Source organism: Quercus lobata, chromosome 4 (genome assembly GCF_001633185.2).
Source record: "Quercus lobata isolate SW786 chromosome 4, ValleyOak3.0 Primary Assembly, whole genome shotgun sequence".
In the NCBI taxonomy this organism is placed as follows: Eukaryota; Viridiplantae; Streptophyta; class Magnoliopsida; order Fagales; family Fagaceae; genus Quercus; species Quercus lobata.
The window spans coordinates 34,028,377-34,043,360 of NC_044907.1; the positions used below are offsets into that span (position 1 = coordinate 34,028,377).

Below are 14,984 nucleotides of genomic sequence, written 5' to 3' on the forward strand. Positions count from 1 at the left end.
TTTCTTATATAAAATAAAAGAATATAAATGTTGATTTAATTTCAAATCAAACTGAAATATAATTATTTGGTATATGGGTTTCTATAATTACTTAGTTATTCAAAGTTCAAATCTTTTGCCCTATCTTTCCTACTCCATTGTATGTCCACCAATAAAAAAAATTCCATATGGACGCCTATGATAGGCCAAGAATGTATTAACCCTTTGTGATGAATTAACCAATTAATTAGCCAACTTAATTAATTAATTCAATTAACATGCAAAATGTGCAATAGAACAAACAAATCACCAACTAAGTTAAAATGTAGCGGAAAATAAATTGACATGATAATTTTTTTACGAATAGGGAAAACCTACATGGCAAAAATCCCTACCGAGTGATTTTAAGGTTACTACTCCTGAGAATTCACTATTATCACAACAAGCGGTTACAAGTAAATGAATCTCAGTACCTTATACCAACTTACAGTTGAACCCTTACCCCAATACCCAATTAGACTTATTCTGTAATGATAATCTCTCATTTCAATGTACTGCTCTCAGTATGTGACTAACCAATTTGAAGCGTGGATCCCAATATGCGGCTTACACACCAACTTGAGAAGGATGTTGGCTGCAAAATTCTTCAGTTCATCAACACGATGAAGATCACAAAGTTCCTTGGTTACAAAACCTTACAGTGTACAAACACAGCAGCTTCTTGAAGAGAGAGAGATGAACTAAGGCATATGTCTCCGGTTCACAATATGCTTGTGAAAAACTTATGCATTAAGGTGCATCCACTGTGACGGCCCTTAACATAATCCTTATATATGCTTAGGGTTGTGAGAAAAGAAAACTCAAACATCTATACACAAATTGGATGAAAATCAAAACTAAAAATCTGATTTTCTTAAATCTCGATAGATACCCTATCTATTGAGCAGCTGTCGAGTATAGGGCTTAAACAACCTTTTAAACCTCGATAGATACTAGATGTCGAGATTTAAAATCCAGTACTTCTTCACTTGTTTCTTGGATAGACTTGTATGGTTTTAACACTTGAACTTGAGACTTTGTTCCTTAAAGTATTAAACACATCTTAGATTTACCAAATTACAAATAAAGTACGTTTTGTCAAAGGATTAGCCAATTCTATAATGGCATATGTTCCTAACATAATTCACATATGTCCTAACAGCCTATTTAATTTAAATCTAATTTTCATATTTTTATTGATTCAGTTTTCAAAATATATATATATATATATATATATATTTATATATATAGAAAAACCTAAACAATCCCCACTAGCCACCACTGCTGATCCTTCACCATAACCGCCAACCTTCGTCAGCGCCATGGGAGATTGCTGACGCCATCAACGGCCAACAAGCCACCACCACCAGTCATCATTTACCAAAAAAAATATAATGGGTTAGTTCCAATAAACTATCCTGAGGTTTGGACTTATACCAAATAGGTTCAAAACTTTCTAAAAATGACCAATTTGGTCCCTCCAATTTAACCCTAAACATCATTTATCCCGTTACTTTATTCTCACCTTCTCTTCTCTCTCCTCTTTCTCATCTCAAAAGTTAGACCCTTCTCTTCTTCCTCTCTCAGACCTTTTGGCTCTCTCCTTTCACACTCCCTCTTTCATGGCTGAAACTCATTCTTTGCCACTACCATCTTGCACCATCTATTTGAATCAATGCCATGGAGGCAGTTGGTGTTCCTCAACCATGGAAGAGAACTTTTCTTTTGTTTCTGGGTTTGGGTCTCCATTTGTATTTGGGTTTGTGTGCCAAATGTCAAAGGAACGTTTGACAGAGACCCATGAGCTCGGCCACCACCACTAGTGGCCGTCAATCTTTTTCCTCTTTCTCTGTTCTATTATTATTATTATTATTATTCTATCTCTTTTATTTTGGTTCTTGTTTATTTGGGTCTTTGTCAGTTTAAGGATTGATTTTTCTTATGGTGATAATGATCTGGTGATTTTTTATTTGGGTTTGAAAGGTGGGTTTGGGTATGGTCATTTGCAGATTTGCGGGTATTTTTTGATTTGGAGTTTGTCTTAAAATGAGTCTAATATGGTGTTTTTGTTGGTGTTTGCATATGAATCCATGTGTATGTTTGGTAATCTGGGATTTTTGGGGTTTTAGGTTTTAGAATTTGTATGGCTATGTGTGTATGTTTTTGTGCAGTTGTGTAGTGTGATTTGTGCATAAAATGCATGCTCATATCAGTGTAATCATAGTGAATAGAATTCAAAGAAAATATGAGAGTGGAAAAAGAGAAGGTTTTGAGATGAGAAAGAGGAGAGAGAAGAGAAGGTAGTAATGGAATAAAAAACATTCAAAGCCTAAATTGGGTTTAGGGATGAATTTGGTCATTTTTAAAAGGGATAATTACACATAACCCACCTGTGGTTAGGGCGAAAATCACTTTGCCTACCCGTGGTTTGAAAAGTATCACTTAACCCACCTGTGGTATGTTTCCGTCAATCTCCGTAACCCATCTCAAGCCCAGCCGTTACAAAAACACCTCTTAACACCAAAACACAACATAACGCGAATCAAAACACCCAAAACTCAGAAACTTTTCAAGAGAGAGACTTGTGGTGAGATCAACGTGTTCTTCGTGGTTTTTATATCTCTTTTTCAGCCTGTCCTGGCCCGGTGGTTTCATCTCATCACGGTGGTTCTGGCTCTCCATAAGTGGTTACAAATTTTCTCGCCATTAATGAGTTGTGGCTCTCCATTTGGTGGTTTTGTGTCACCATTTGTGGGTTTTGTTGGTTTTTGCATTTGGGTGTGCTTTATTTTTTTTGGCAGAAATCACGATGGCCAGTGGTTATGGGTTCACAATAGAGAGAAAAGAAAGATAGAAGTTTTCCCCATTGCCTCCCTCAACCCTTTGGCTAACTCCTCGAATTTAAAAAAAAAAGATTGGAAACCAAAAAGCATAACATAAACTACATTTGGGAACCATTAACAACATAAACTGCTGCCAGCACCACCATCACCACCACCACTACCTTCACCTCTCCCACCAGAACCTCCATAGCCACCCGACCCACCATTTGAAACTGTAGAAACTAGAAAATGATCAAAACCCAGTTGCCCAAAACTCAGTTACCACTTTTTGATTTTGTTTCTCTTGCATTTTTGCTTTATTTTTTGTTTTGGGAGGAGAGAGACATAAAGTTTGAGCCACCGTGACGACATGAAACCACCGGGCCGGGAAAGGCTGAAAAAGAGATCTAAAAACCACGAAGAACACGTTGATCTCACCACAAGTCTCTCTCTTGAAAAGTTTCTGAGTTTTGGGTGTTTTGATTCGCGTTATGTTGTGTTTTGGTGTTAAGAGGTGTTTTTGTAACAGCTGGGCTTGAGGTGGGTTATGGAGATTGAAGGAAACATACCACAGGTGGGTTAAGTGATACTTTTCAAACCACGGGTAGGCAAAGTGATTTTCACCCTAACCACAGGTGGATTATGTGTAATTATCCCCCTTTTTAAACCTCAGGGTAGTTTCTCAAGGTAGTATTGGAATTTATTCAAATAAAAAATAAAAAGAACCCACAATGTCGCCCTTACTGCTCAACATGGTAGTTTCTCAGGATAGTTTATTGAAAATTTTCTAAATAAAAAATAAAAAGAACCCATGATGTCGCCCCTACTGCTCATGGGTTTATAGAAGAAAGGGTCATGGATTTGAAGACAAGGAGCTGATGGTGGCTGACCGTTATATCATCGGATATCTCTTCCTAGTGGCACTGGTGAAGGTTAGTGGTGGTGGGGTGGTCGGAGAGTGTTGGGTTCTTTTTTTTTTTTTTTTTTTTATTTTATTGGCAACCAATGACAGGAGTTAATGGGTGGCTGGCCAAAGGTGGTGCTTGATTGTTGATGGCCCCAGCAATCTCCTCCCAGTGGCACCAATGAAGGGTGGTGGTGGTGGCTGGTGGGGATGGTTTGTGTTTTTTATTATTATTTAATTTAAGAAACTAAGACAATAAAAATATGAAAATTAGATTTGAAATAAATAGGTGTTCATCAGACAATTTTTTATAGGTGAAATATAGAGTAAAGCAAGAAAGATGTAATAGAAGATTTGAAATTTTTTTTTTGAGAATCCAGAAGATTTGAACTTGATTATTCATTGCCCAAAAATTGTCGTATGTGGTCATGTATTGCCCAAAAAATAGTCATAGGTGGCTATTTATTAGTGGTCATTCATGGCCCAAAAATATTCGTCTATACTAATAATTATTCACAATATTTTTACAACAAATCTTAAGTTCAAGGTTATTACCCGTTGTTGTTATTGGAGAAAAAAAGTAATCTTAGTGTTAGGTTCAAATTTAAACCAATAACAACTTACTACCTATAATTTGTTGTAAAATTATCATAGACGTAACACCTCTTTTTAAAAATATGGTCATAAGTTTCAAATAACAAATAAAAAATTTTATTTAAAATTTTTCCCCTCTAAATTCAAAAAAGAAATTATCATTATTACTTATCTCTAAAGTTTTCTTTCTTTCTTTCTTCCTTTTTTTTTTTTTTTTTTTTTTTTGAAATATCAAATTATAATAGATTAATATTTTTTCTAACAATTTATATGCGGTCATTATAAATCACACTATCTCGGCCTTTATATATATCAAACCCAACTTTCACACTCCTCATAGTCACATTCTCTCACTCACACCGGTAACAAACCATGGTTTCTCCTACTCCATTTTTAACTCTCTCTTCTCTTCTATTAGTCTTGCTTCTTTGTACTGCTGGAGTAAACTCATCCTCCACCCCACCAACCAAGATTGGCAATGGCTACCGTCTGATCTCCATTGAGCGGACCCCTGATGGAGGCCTTGTGGGCCACCTCGTAGTCAATCAGAAAAACAATATCTACGGTCCTGATATCCCTACCTTGCAGCTCTCTGTCAAGTAATGTTATCCCCTATGCTCTTACCACCACTACAACATGCTACATTGTCATTATATCATGTTAAATCTCACACTTTTTTATTATCTACAGGCATGAGACGCATGATCGATTGAGGGTCCACATCACTGATGCAGAGAAGCAGAGATGGGAGGTACCGTACAATCTATTGCCTAGAGAACAACCCCCAGTGTTAAAACAAACGATTGGGAGATCAAGAAAGAGCCCAATAACAGTGGCCGAGACTGATTACCCGGGCTCTGAGCTCGTTTTCAGCTACACCACAGACCCATTTGGGTTTGCTGTGAAGAGAAAATCAAATGGGCAAACCCTTTTCAATTCAAGCTCAGATGAATCAGACCCATTTGGTAATTTGGTGTTTAAGGACCAGTACCTTGAGATTTCCACTAAGTTGCCTAATGATGCGTCACTGTATGGGTTGGGTGAGAACACACAGCCACATGGGATAAAACTGTATCCAAATGATCCGTACACTCTGTATACCACTGATATTTCAGCTATCAATGTTAACACTGATTTATATGGGTCCCACCCGGTGTACATGGATCTTAGGAATGTGGGTGGAAAGCCCTATGCACACTCGGTTTTGTTGCTAAACAGCAATGGGATGGATGTGTTTTACAGAGGGACTTCATTGACGTACAAGGTTATTGGTGGTGTCTTAGATTTTTACTTCTTTGCTGGGCCTACAGCTTTGGGCGTGATAGATCAGTACACTTCCTTTGTTGGCAGGCCAGCTCCAATGCCTTATTGGTCTCTGGGTATGACTCACTTTTCATCCTTATCCATCACTTTCTTTTACTGCATAAGATTATTATTTTTATTTATTTATGGAAACTGCATAATAATATTTTATTACTGAATGTGACATATTGGTTTTTTTTTTTTTTTTTTTTTTTTGAAGCCATATAGTTAATAGTTTAATTTCGGCAAGAATTTACTGAAAATAGGCTACTTTAATTTCAGTAGGAATGACCTGGAATTTCATCTGAGGTGGAAAATTGAGGTTTCTCATTCTGGTTTACATTACCCAAATGGTATTTTTTGGCTGTTCTGGCACGGAATTATAAAAACTATTCCAACCGATTACATGATGATTCATAAGAACATTGCAAATGTTATAATTTATTAAGAAGGCTATGTAATTATTAAAAGAACATTGACTTTTCAACCATTATATAGTGAAATGAATCCTCTTTTTTTTTGGTTGGGGGGGGGACTATGAACTATATTCATAATAAAAAGCTAAAATTACATTTTGGTAAAGAGCTTGTTAAATGAAACAAGGATTCTCTTCGATCCAAGTGGAGAAATCGTCATTGTCTAAAGCTTGTTTTGCTAATAAGTGAGCAGGGCTATTGCCTTATATGCAAATTATATATATATATATATATATATATATAAGAAATTCGGAGGAATGATTTATTTTTGAATTAGTACTAGGTTGTAGTAAACTCTGTCGTTTATAAATTACTGTCATGTATAATCATGCAACAGAATAAAATATCATATTGCCATATTGGCAAACCCGTGAGTTAAGTGCTGATTGGTGTTGGTCATTTGGCTGTATGCACCGTCACAAGGCGCATATGATACTGTAGGAATAGGATGCTTTGTCATTTTCTAATTGATTGGTGGGTTGGCTCCTATAATTTAATGTACTTTATTGTTATTTTGTTCTCTTCTAATTGTTTACTCAATCATTCTCATAAGCAACTTTCAGGTTTAAAAGATCCTGCATTGTTTGATAGGATATTAGGAATATGTCACATGGAACATCACAAAAAATTAACCTGTTTTTGCGTAATGGCTTTTTTTTTTTTAAAGCAAGAATGTAGAAGCAAGAATGTAGGCCTAAAAGATTCTTGGTTTTATCCCAAGAAAAAAAAATTTAATCTTTTATCTTTCATACTTTATGGTCTATATTAAAGATAAGGCCACCTGTAAAGTTGGAAGCTCTAGTTTTTCTTAAGCATTTAAATATTTTTCTGCATTCTGCCCAAACTTTTCAAAGCCAAAAATCTTGGTCTTTTTTTCACACTTTTGTACAAAGTAGCTGATAGGGCCCCATTTGATGCTAATTCTAGGCAGCCATTTCCATCAGCATTTATCTCTCTGGGGCCAATACTCTCCATACACCACTTCCTTGTCCTTTTGAGTGTGAGTGGAGACTGCCTTGGGTTGTGGGGATTGGGGAATGTGTATGGTGTAATTGTTGTCTCCTTGCATTACAGCTGGTCCACGTCGGTGTGAGAAATATAATTGGACTTTGAGAAAAGTTGACTTAAAGTGAATTACTTTTTATTATTATTTTTATGCGGGGCTTAGGATCTCTCCGTTTGAAATGAATACTTTTTATGAGATAAATTAAATATATTTAAATTTAAAAAGGTATCTAGTACCACATTATTTAAATTTTTAAATGACATGATATCCAGAAAATAAAACATTGATTGTGAAATGGACTTTCTCTGTTTCAAGTGGAACAAGAGAATCCTGTTCCAACTTCCCAACAATAAGGGATGAAAAACCTTTGATTTGAATTGACATGCCACTTAGCTACAAAGCCCTTGTCGCCTTATGCTTATTACCTTTTTGGGTTAGAAACTTTGAAAGAGTAAAAGCAACAACACAATTCTTGTAAAGTAGTTTACTTGATCATCTTGATATGTGACCTGCTAATAAGTAAGGTGGAATATGACCTTTTTCTTAGGCTTCTTAACCTATTCTCTCTTATAATCTAGCTGGCTAAAATTCTGAATTTCCAAGCAAGAGCAATTCTTGTTATAAAAGTACCATAACACCTCCAGTTGCTCTAAACTGCCAGAACTCCGCATTGCAAGTTCCTCTTCCAACTGTTTCAATAAATCAAAGGGTTTAATGATGTATACTTAATTCAAGCTTATCGTAAGAAATTAAGAAAGTGTGATTCTTTTTTTAATTTCTTGCCTATATTTGATGCTACAGGATTCCACCAATGCAGATGGGGTTACCATAATTTATCTGTAGTTGAAGACGTTGTTGCGAACTACCAAAAGGCTCAAATCCCACTTGATGTGATTTGGAATGATGATGATCATATGGATGGACACAAGGACTTCACCCTCAACCCCATCAGCTACCCTCAGTCGAAGCTTTCGGCATTCCTTGACAAAATACACAGCATTGGTATGAAATACATTGTCCTTATTGATCCTGGAATTGCTGTTAATTCCAGTTATGGCGTATATCAAAGGGGAATTTCCAATGACGTATTCATTAAGTACGAGGATGAACCCTACTTAGCTCAAGTTTGGCCAGGGGCTGTATACTTCCCTGACTTCCTAAACCCAAAAACTGTATCATGGTGGGGTGATGAAATCCGCCGCTTTCACGAGCTTGTCCCTGTTGATGGTTTATGGATTGACATGAATGAAGCTTCAAATTTCTGTTCTGGGAAGTGTACAATCCCAAAGGGCAAGCAGTGTCCCACTGGGACAGGACCTGGCTGGGATTGCTGCTTGGACTGCAAGAACATTACAAAGACAAGATGGGATGCTCCTCCTTACATGATAAATGCTTCAGGTTTGCAGAAACCAGTAGGGTTTAAAACCATAGCAACTAGTGCAGTTCACTACAATGGCGTTTTGGAGTATGATGCTCACAGTCTCTATGGTTTCTCTCAATCCATTGCAACTCACAAAGCCCTTCAAGGACTTGAAGGCAAGCGTCCATTTATATTATCTCGCTCCACTTATGTTGGTTCAGGCCAATATGCTGCCCATTGGACTGGAGATAACCAAGGCACTTGGGAGAATTTGAGGTACTCAATTTCCACAATGCTCAATTTTGGTATATTTGGGGTGCCAATGGTTGGTTCAGATATATGTGGGTTTTATCCACAACCAACAGAAGAGCTTTGCAATCGTTGGATTGAAGTTGGTGCTTTCTACCCTTTCTCAAGGGATCATGCAAACTACTACTCCCCAAGACAGGAGCTTTATCAATGGGAATCGGTTGCTGAGTCTGCCAGAAATGCTTTGGGTATGAGGTATAAGCTCCTGCCTTACCTGTACACCTTAAACTACGAGGCTCATATTAGCGGAGCCCCAATTGCCAGGCCACTTTTCTTCTCATTCCCAACTTACACTGAGGTTTATGGGCTGAGCACCCAATTCTTGCTAGGGAGCAGTCTCATGGTATCTCCAGTTCTTGAGCAAGGGAAATCACAGGTTACAGCTCTGTTTCCCCCGGGTTCTTGGTACAGTTTGTTTGATATTACGCAGGCTATCACATCAAAAGGCGGGCTCAACGTTACCCTTGATGCGCCTCTGCATGTGGTTAATGTGCATTTGTATCAAAATACCATTTTACCAATGCAGCAGGGTGGAATGATTTCAAAGGAAGCTAGAAAGACACCTTTCAACCTCATGGTGACTTTCCCAGCAGGGTCTGATGGGGAAGCCATAGGGAACCTTTTCATTGATGATGATGAGTTGCCAGAAATGAAACTTGGAAATGGTTATTCCACATATATTGATTTTCATGCAACAGTTACTAAGGGAACTGTGAAGGTGTGGTCAGAAGTCCAGGAGAGCAAGTTTGCTTTAGATCAAGGTTTGCACATTGAGAAGATTTCAGTGTTGGGATTGGATGGTAGTGGACAAGCATCTGCACTTGAGGTTAATGGAAAACCGGTGACGAATGCTTCGAACATAGAGTTAAGCACAACCAAGCAAAATGTGTTGGAAGATGGAGGAGATAAGGTGAAGATAGTGATGGTAGAGATTAAGGATTTGTCATTAGATGTAGGAAAGAACTTTGCCATTACCTGGAAAATGGGACCAAAGGTTGAGGATAAGAGGATTATGTAGGATTTTTTGTTATTCTCTCTTTTTTTTTCTTTTTTTTTCTTTTTTGGTTAAAGGATTTTTTGTTATTCTCTTTATCTCGTTTTTTATGCTTTTTCAAGATCTTAAAATGTAGCTACTAGCAACCCAAAATTGAACTTTCAAATTATGTCTTTCTTAATATTCTTAAACGGTGGTCACTTCTTCTCTCTCACACGCAAAAAATAAAAAAAAAAAAATAATTTTTTGAAAACAAAAAACAAAAAGGAAAAAAGGAGAAATTGAACACATTGGTTTGTTCTTGAATGGTGTTTCCATTTGATGTTTCATTTTGGGGAAGTAAAAACAGTTTAATTCGCTTGAATAAATTGTACCAGAAATAAAGCTGTTGGTTGATTTTCCTCTTAGAACCAACCATCTGAGGCCCATTTCTATTATAATTTAGTCCATGGTCAAGCCCAGGTCTGTGATTCCTAACTAATGGTACATTTCTTGTTTTTTTTTTTTTTTTTTTTTTTTTTGGGAGTGATGGATTGGTACTTGTGTTCACTGAAAAATTATGTATGAGTATTGTTGTTTGATCCAAACAGCAAATATGATTATATGAAATCATGTACAATCAACCTTCTCTCACAATAATTATCTTATATATGGGATATATTCATCATTTTCATAGTGTGTGAGCCCCACAACATGTGAAGCACATGCTTTAAAAGAGAAAACGCTTATATCCGATCTGTGAAATATATTCTTTCTATAATCACAAATTAAACACATATTTATAAAAGTTATAGAAGTTATAATTTGTACCCACATATATAATATTGGTTCTTATAATATTTAAGAAATATTTTCCAACACTACTTCATTTGTGTTATCTTGCAAATTAAATATATATTTCATTTGTGTTTTTTTTTTTTTTTTTTTTTTTTTTTTTTTTTTTAAGACCTCTTATTTAGCACATCAACATAAGTTATTAGCCTTAAAATTTCATGCGAGATCACAACTTGCTGTCTTTTAGCCTCTTACAGGCAACCAACAAGGCTTCAATAATTTTTCAAACAACTAAATACAATTTATTAGGGAGACTAAATTGGGAACCAAATTAATATTTTTCTAGTTACTTGAGAACCAAATTAATAATTTATCTCTTTCTTTTTCTTTTTTCTTTTTTCTTATTTTAACTTTTGTCTTTATAAGTCAATATCTCTGTGTAAGTCCAAAACATCCCTATGTATGAACCAATTTAAAATGCAGAGTGACCTAATAGCATGTATAAACAAAAAACTTTTCGACCATTGTAATAATTGGATCTTGTTACTGTTGTATACCCATCATAGCATCTTGGGAAATCCAATGATGTGGATGGGGATAAGCTCGACTCACGTGAACTCTTTGAAAGATTGGGCTGCTAAATTTTTGTCAGTTTGCTCATATTTTCTGCCGTGATACATTTGATTAGAGTCCACATTGGAGGGCCTATTCAATTGGTTTGGATCTCTCTAGCAGTATATTGGGCTAAGATGTCTTTATAGAAAATTTCATCCCCATTATTTTTTTAGGCTGGTCCATCCCTAAAATTCTACCAAATCAGAGCCTTGCATTATCAGTGATTCAGTGGTATAAAAGTGATGAGGTGAACTAAGTTTCATCAACTTTTGTAACTTTGTGTATGACTAGCATCAGCTTATTCAGTTTTTTTTTGCTTTTTGATTTTTGTTAAAAGTATGTTAAAATATATTTGTACTTTAAAAAAGTGAGAAAATGTTAGATTTAAAGGATTTAAAAAAAAGGTAACCAAACAAGTCTGGCACAAACGGTGACTTAGTGCCTCAGTTTGATAACATTTATTTGTTAGTGTTTTGAAGATGAGATTGATTGAAAAAGCTATATGTGAAGTTTAAACTTGGTTAATGAGTTCTTGGAGGAAGTAGTTAATATTAAGTTGTTTATTATAATTTATCGTGCAATCGCACTTCAATCAATTAAAGAAATATTTTTTATTTTTTTATTTTTGTTTTTATTGCATCCCAATGCAATAGGACCCAATCAATTTTTCCTTAACACAAGCCTGATGGTAATTGTTAACAAAAGCTTTTAAAAAGTTGTAATTGGAAAAATTGCGATTTGAGAACATGTCACCAAAGAGCGATGCCAATTACAGCTTAGACTTAAATTGTTAACTTTAAATTTTGTCATTTTCCTTTTAGATTAAGTGTATGGCAGTCAATATAATGACCCTCGCAAAATCTAAAGAAAATTTGCCTCCACACGTGCTACTATAATGACAAGCTTGATTCGCGGCTATGTTTTTTTTTTTTTTTTTTTTGCTAAAAAAAATTTATTAAAAAAAAAAACCCATAGCCGCGAATCAAGCTTGTCATTATAATATTATACAATCGAATCCAAGAAAAACCCATTGCAAATTAAAAATTTCTAAATCTATCTGAACGGATATAAAATATTAAAATTTTTAACCAGTTAATACACATATCCGTTCAGATAGAATAATGACTCACCTGACCTAATTAAGTATCATGATAGGGATAGCAATAGCATTAGTTTAATATTAATATTTTGGCAAACTTAATGACTCACCTAAGATTAAATAAAATATTAAATAAAAAAAGACCATTATAAAACTTGTTGAAATTAGGGAAAAAGAAATTAGAATACGATTTCCCACAACTCTCCCCCTATTCCATTGTTCTATTCATTACATCAACATGCACATGCCTCTGCTGTTGAAACTTGAAAGCGGGACTACTTTCATCTTTGTATGTATCTTAGCCTGCCTAACTTCAACTAATTAGCACATCCTCTCCTCTCTTTTCTTTTTATCCTCTAAACTTTAGTTCGGTGGGATCAGGGATGGATTTATATATTGACTAGGGGCCAATGGCCTCCCTAAATGTCTTTAAAAAAAATATTAGTATATTAATAGGTACTAATTTTAATAATTTTGTTTAATAAAATTACATTTTACCCCTTTAACAATGTCACCAATTTTTTTAAGAGTAATGTTTTGGTCGCATACTTTTTTACAACATTTCTGCAAACTATTAAGGTAGCAAATTCTTATTAGTTCGCACACATGTATCACTTTTTACTTATCAATAACCACTTATCACATTAGCAATTTATAAAAAAATTGTAGTTTTAGCATTTTTCACCTTTTAAAGGTCATAAAAATTAATAGATTAAAACTAAAACAAAATATACAAGTCCCAAAAAATTAGTCCAACAACAAAAATTACCAATAATAAAGCTAAAAAAAATTAATCAATCTATTTTTCCCAAAACAAACAATTTGGTTATTTAAAAAGTTAAAAAAAAAAAAAAAAATCTTTAGTGATAAAGTAGTAGAGTCAAAAGCTGGAGTTACCACACACAACACACAATTAATAGTAAAGCCGCCCTCAAACTCCAAGTTCTGTCACTTATTAGGGTTTGAGATGGGAGAGTTACTTTTGGGTTTGTCCTGTCACTTATTAGGATTTGAGATGAGAGTGTTACTTTTGGATTTGTGGACCATAATCCAATTTGACCAAGTAAGTCTCTATTTGATAACAAAATTTGATACTCCCTAATTATATTGCTAAAGTGGAAGCTTTAGCAGCAATGTGGGCCCTTGACTTTGCATCTGAAATTGGTTTTCCCACCGCTGTTCTAGAAGGTGACTTGGAGACCACAATTAACTCCTTGAAGGACGCAGATGATTCTTTAGCCATTTACGAAGTTTGATTTTTGAAGCAAAGTCGATTCGCCATATTAGCTTAGCTTTTCTCACACGTCAGGAAGGCAATTCTGCACTTCATAACCTTGTTAGACATGTTATATATGTCATAAGTTTTTTTTTTTGTGTGGATAAAAAATGTTTCTCCACACCTCAATGTTGTATTCTTAGCCAATTTGGCTTCTATAACATCCTTCTCAATAATAATAATAATAATAATAATAATAATAACAACAACAAAACAAATAAATAAATCAGATGTCTTATACGATATATACCTTCAAAAACACGGATGAAAGAAGAGGTATATATTTTACTAATCGCTAACTCGTGTGATGCACGGAAAAACTATTGACTCTGAAAAAAATCCAACAATGTGTAAACAGACATTTTGAAAAATAATAATAATAATAATAATCCAAAAAAATAATTAATCAACCAAAAATATAGCTTTTAATAAGAAAACAAAAAATCACATAAACCTAAATAAAAAGTATTTAAGATGAAGAATTAAGATCATTTCTCCACAACTCAATGTTGTATTCTTAGCCAATTTGGCTTCTATAACATCCTTCTCAATAATAATAATAATAATAATAATAACAACAACAAAACAAATAAATAAATTAGATGTCTTATACGATATATACCTTCAAAAACACGGAAGAAAAAAGAGGTATATATTTTACTAATCGCTAACTCGTGTGATGCACGGAAAAACTATTGACTCTGAAAAAAATCCAACAATGTGTAAACAGACATTTTGAAAAATAATAATAATAATAATAATCCAAAAAAATAATTAATCAACCAAAAATATAGCTTTTAATAAGAAAACAAAAAATCACATAAACCTAAATAAAAAGTATTTAAGGTGAAGAATTAAGATCAACCCACTGAGATGCAAATGCCAAAAACCCCAAGACTTGAAATTTCAAAATTTATAGAATCCCCAAATTCTACTTCAGAACCAAACCAAATTTAACAAATTTATATACAACATATCAAATAAAATTTTATCCTTCCCTAGACTGGAGGATATAGGTTGCATCTTTGATTTTTCTCCAAAAAAGTAGAGATATTCTATCTGCCACGTACAATAAAAAAAATAATTAATAGAAATTTCAACGCAAAACCAAACCCACGATTATTAACATGTCTTTTAATTTTTTTTTTTAATTTTTTTTTTTTTTAGTCCTATTATAATTTTTGTTTTTATATAGATTATCAATGTTTGAGTTTGAGTTTGAGTTTAAGTTAGACTTATTAGAGAGATAGAGTTTCACTTCTTGTTAAGTTTTGATTAAATAAAAATAATTTTATTTAAAAAAAAATAATAATAATGATGAGTTTGAGTTTAACTTAAGACTTATTAGAGAAATAAAGTTTCACTTCTGGTTAAGTTTGGACTAAAAAAATTAATTTTATTTAAATAAAATGATAATTTTGTTTAAATATTATAC

General features: G+C 34.1%; 1 protein-coding gene across 1 annotated transcript; it reads left to right on the plus strand.

Annotated features, from left to right (window-relative positions):
• The first annotated feature begins 4,666 nt into the window (after window positions 1–4,666).
• On the plus strand, window positions 4,667–9,976 carry LOC115986979 (alpha-xylosidase 1-like). The gene is made up of 3 exons (XM_031110413.1): window positions 4,667–4,937; window positions 5,029–5,717; window positions 7,924–9,976. The coding sequence occupies exons 1-3, from the start codon at window positions 4,711–4,713 to the stop codon at window positions 9,807–9,809; spliced, it is 2,802 nt and encodes a 933-aa protein (XP_030966273.1). The 5' UTR covers window positions 4,667–4,710; the 3' UTR covers window positions 9,810–9,976.
• Window positions 9,977–14,984: the final 5,008 nt, after the last annotated feature.

Bases quoted from the DNA above. Each gene is read 5' to 3' on its own strand.
- LOC115986979 (XM_031110413.1), top strand. From the start codon at position 4,711: ATGGTTTCTCCTACTCCATTTTTAACTCTCTCTTCTCTTCTATTAGTC. The intron at 4,938-5,028 runs GTAATGTTATCC...TATTATCTACAG, and splicing joins ACCTTGCAGCTCTCTGTCAA to GCATGAGACGCATGATCGAT. The intron at 5,718-7,923 runs GTATGACTCACT...TTGATGCTACAG, and splicing joins AATGCCTTATTGGTCTCTGG to GATTCCACCAATGCAGATGG.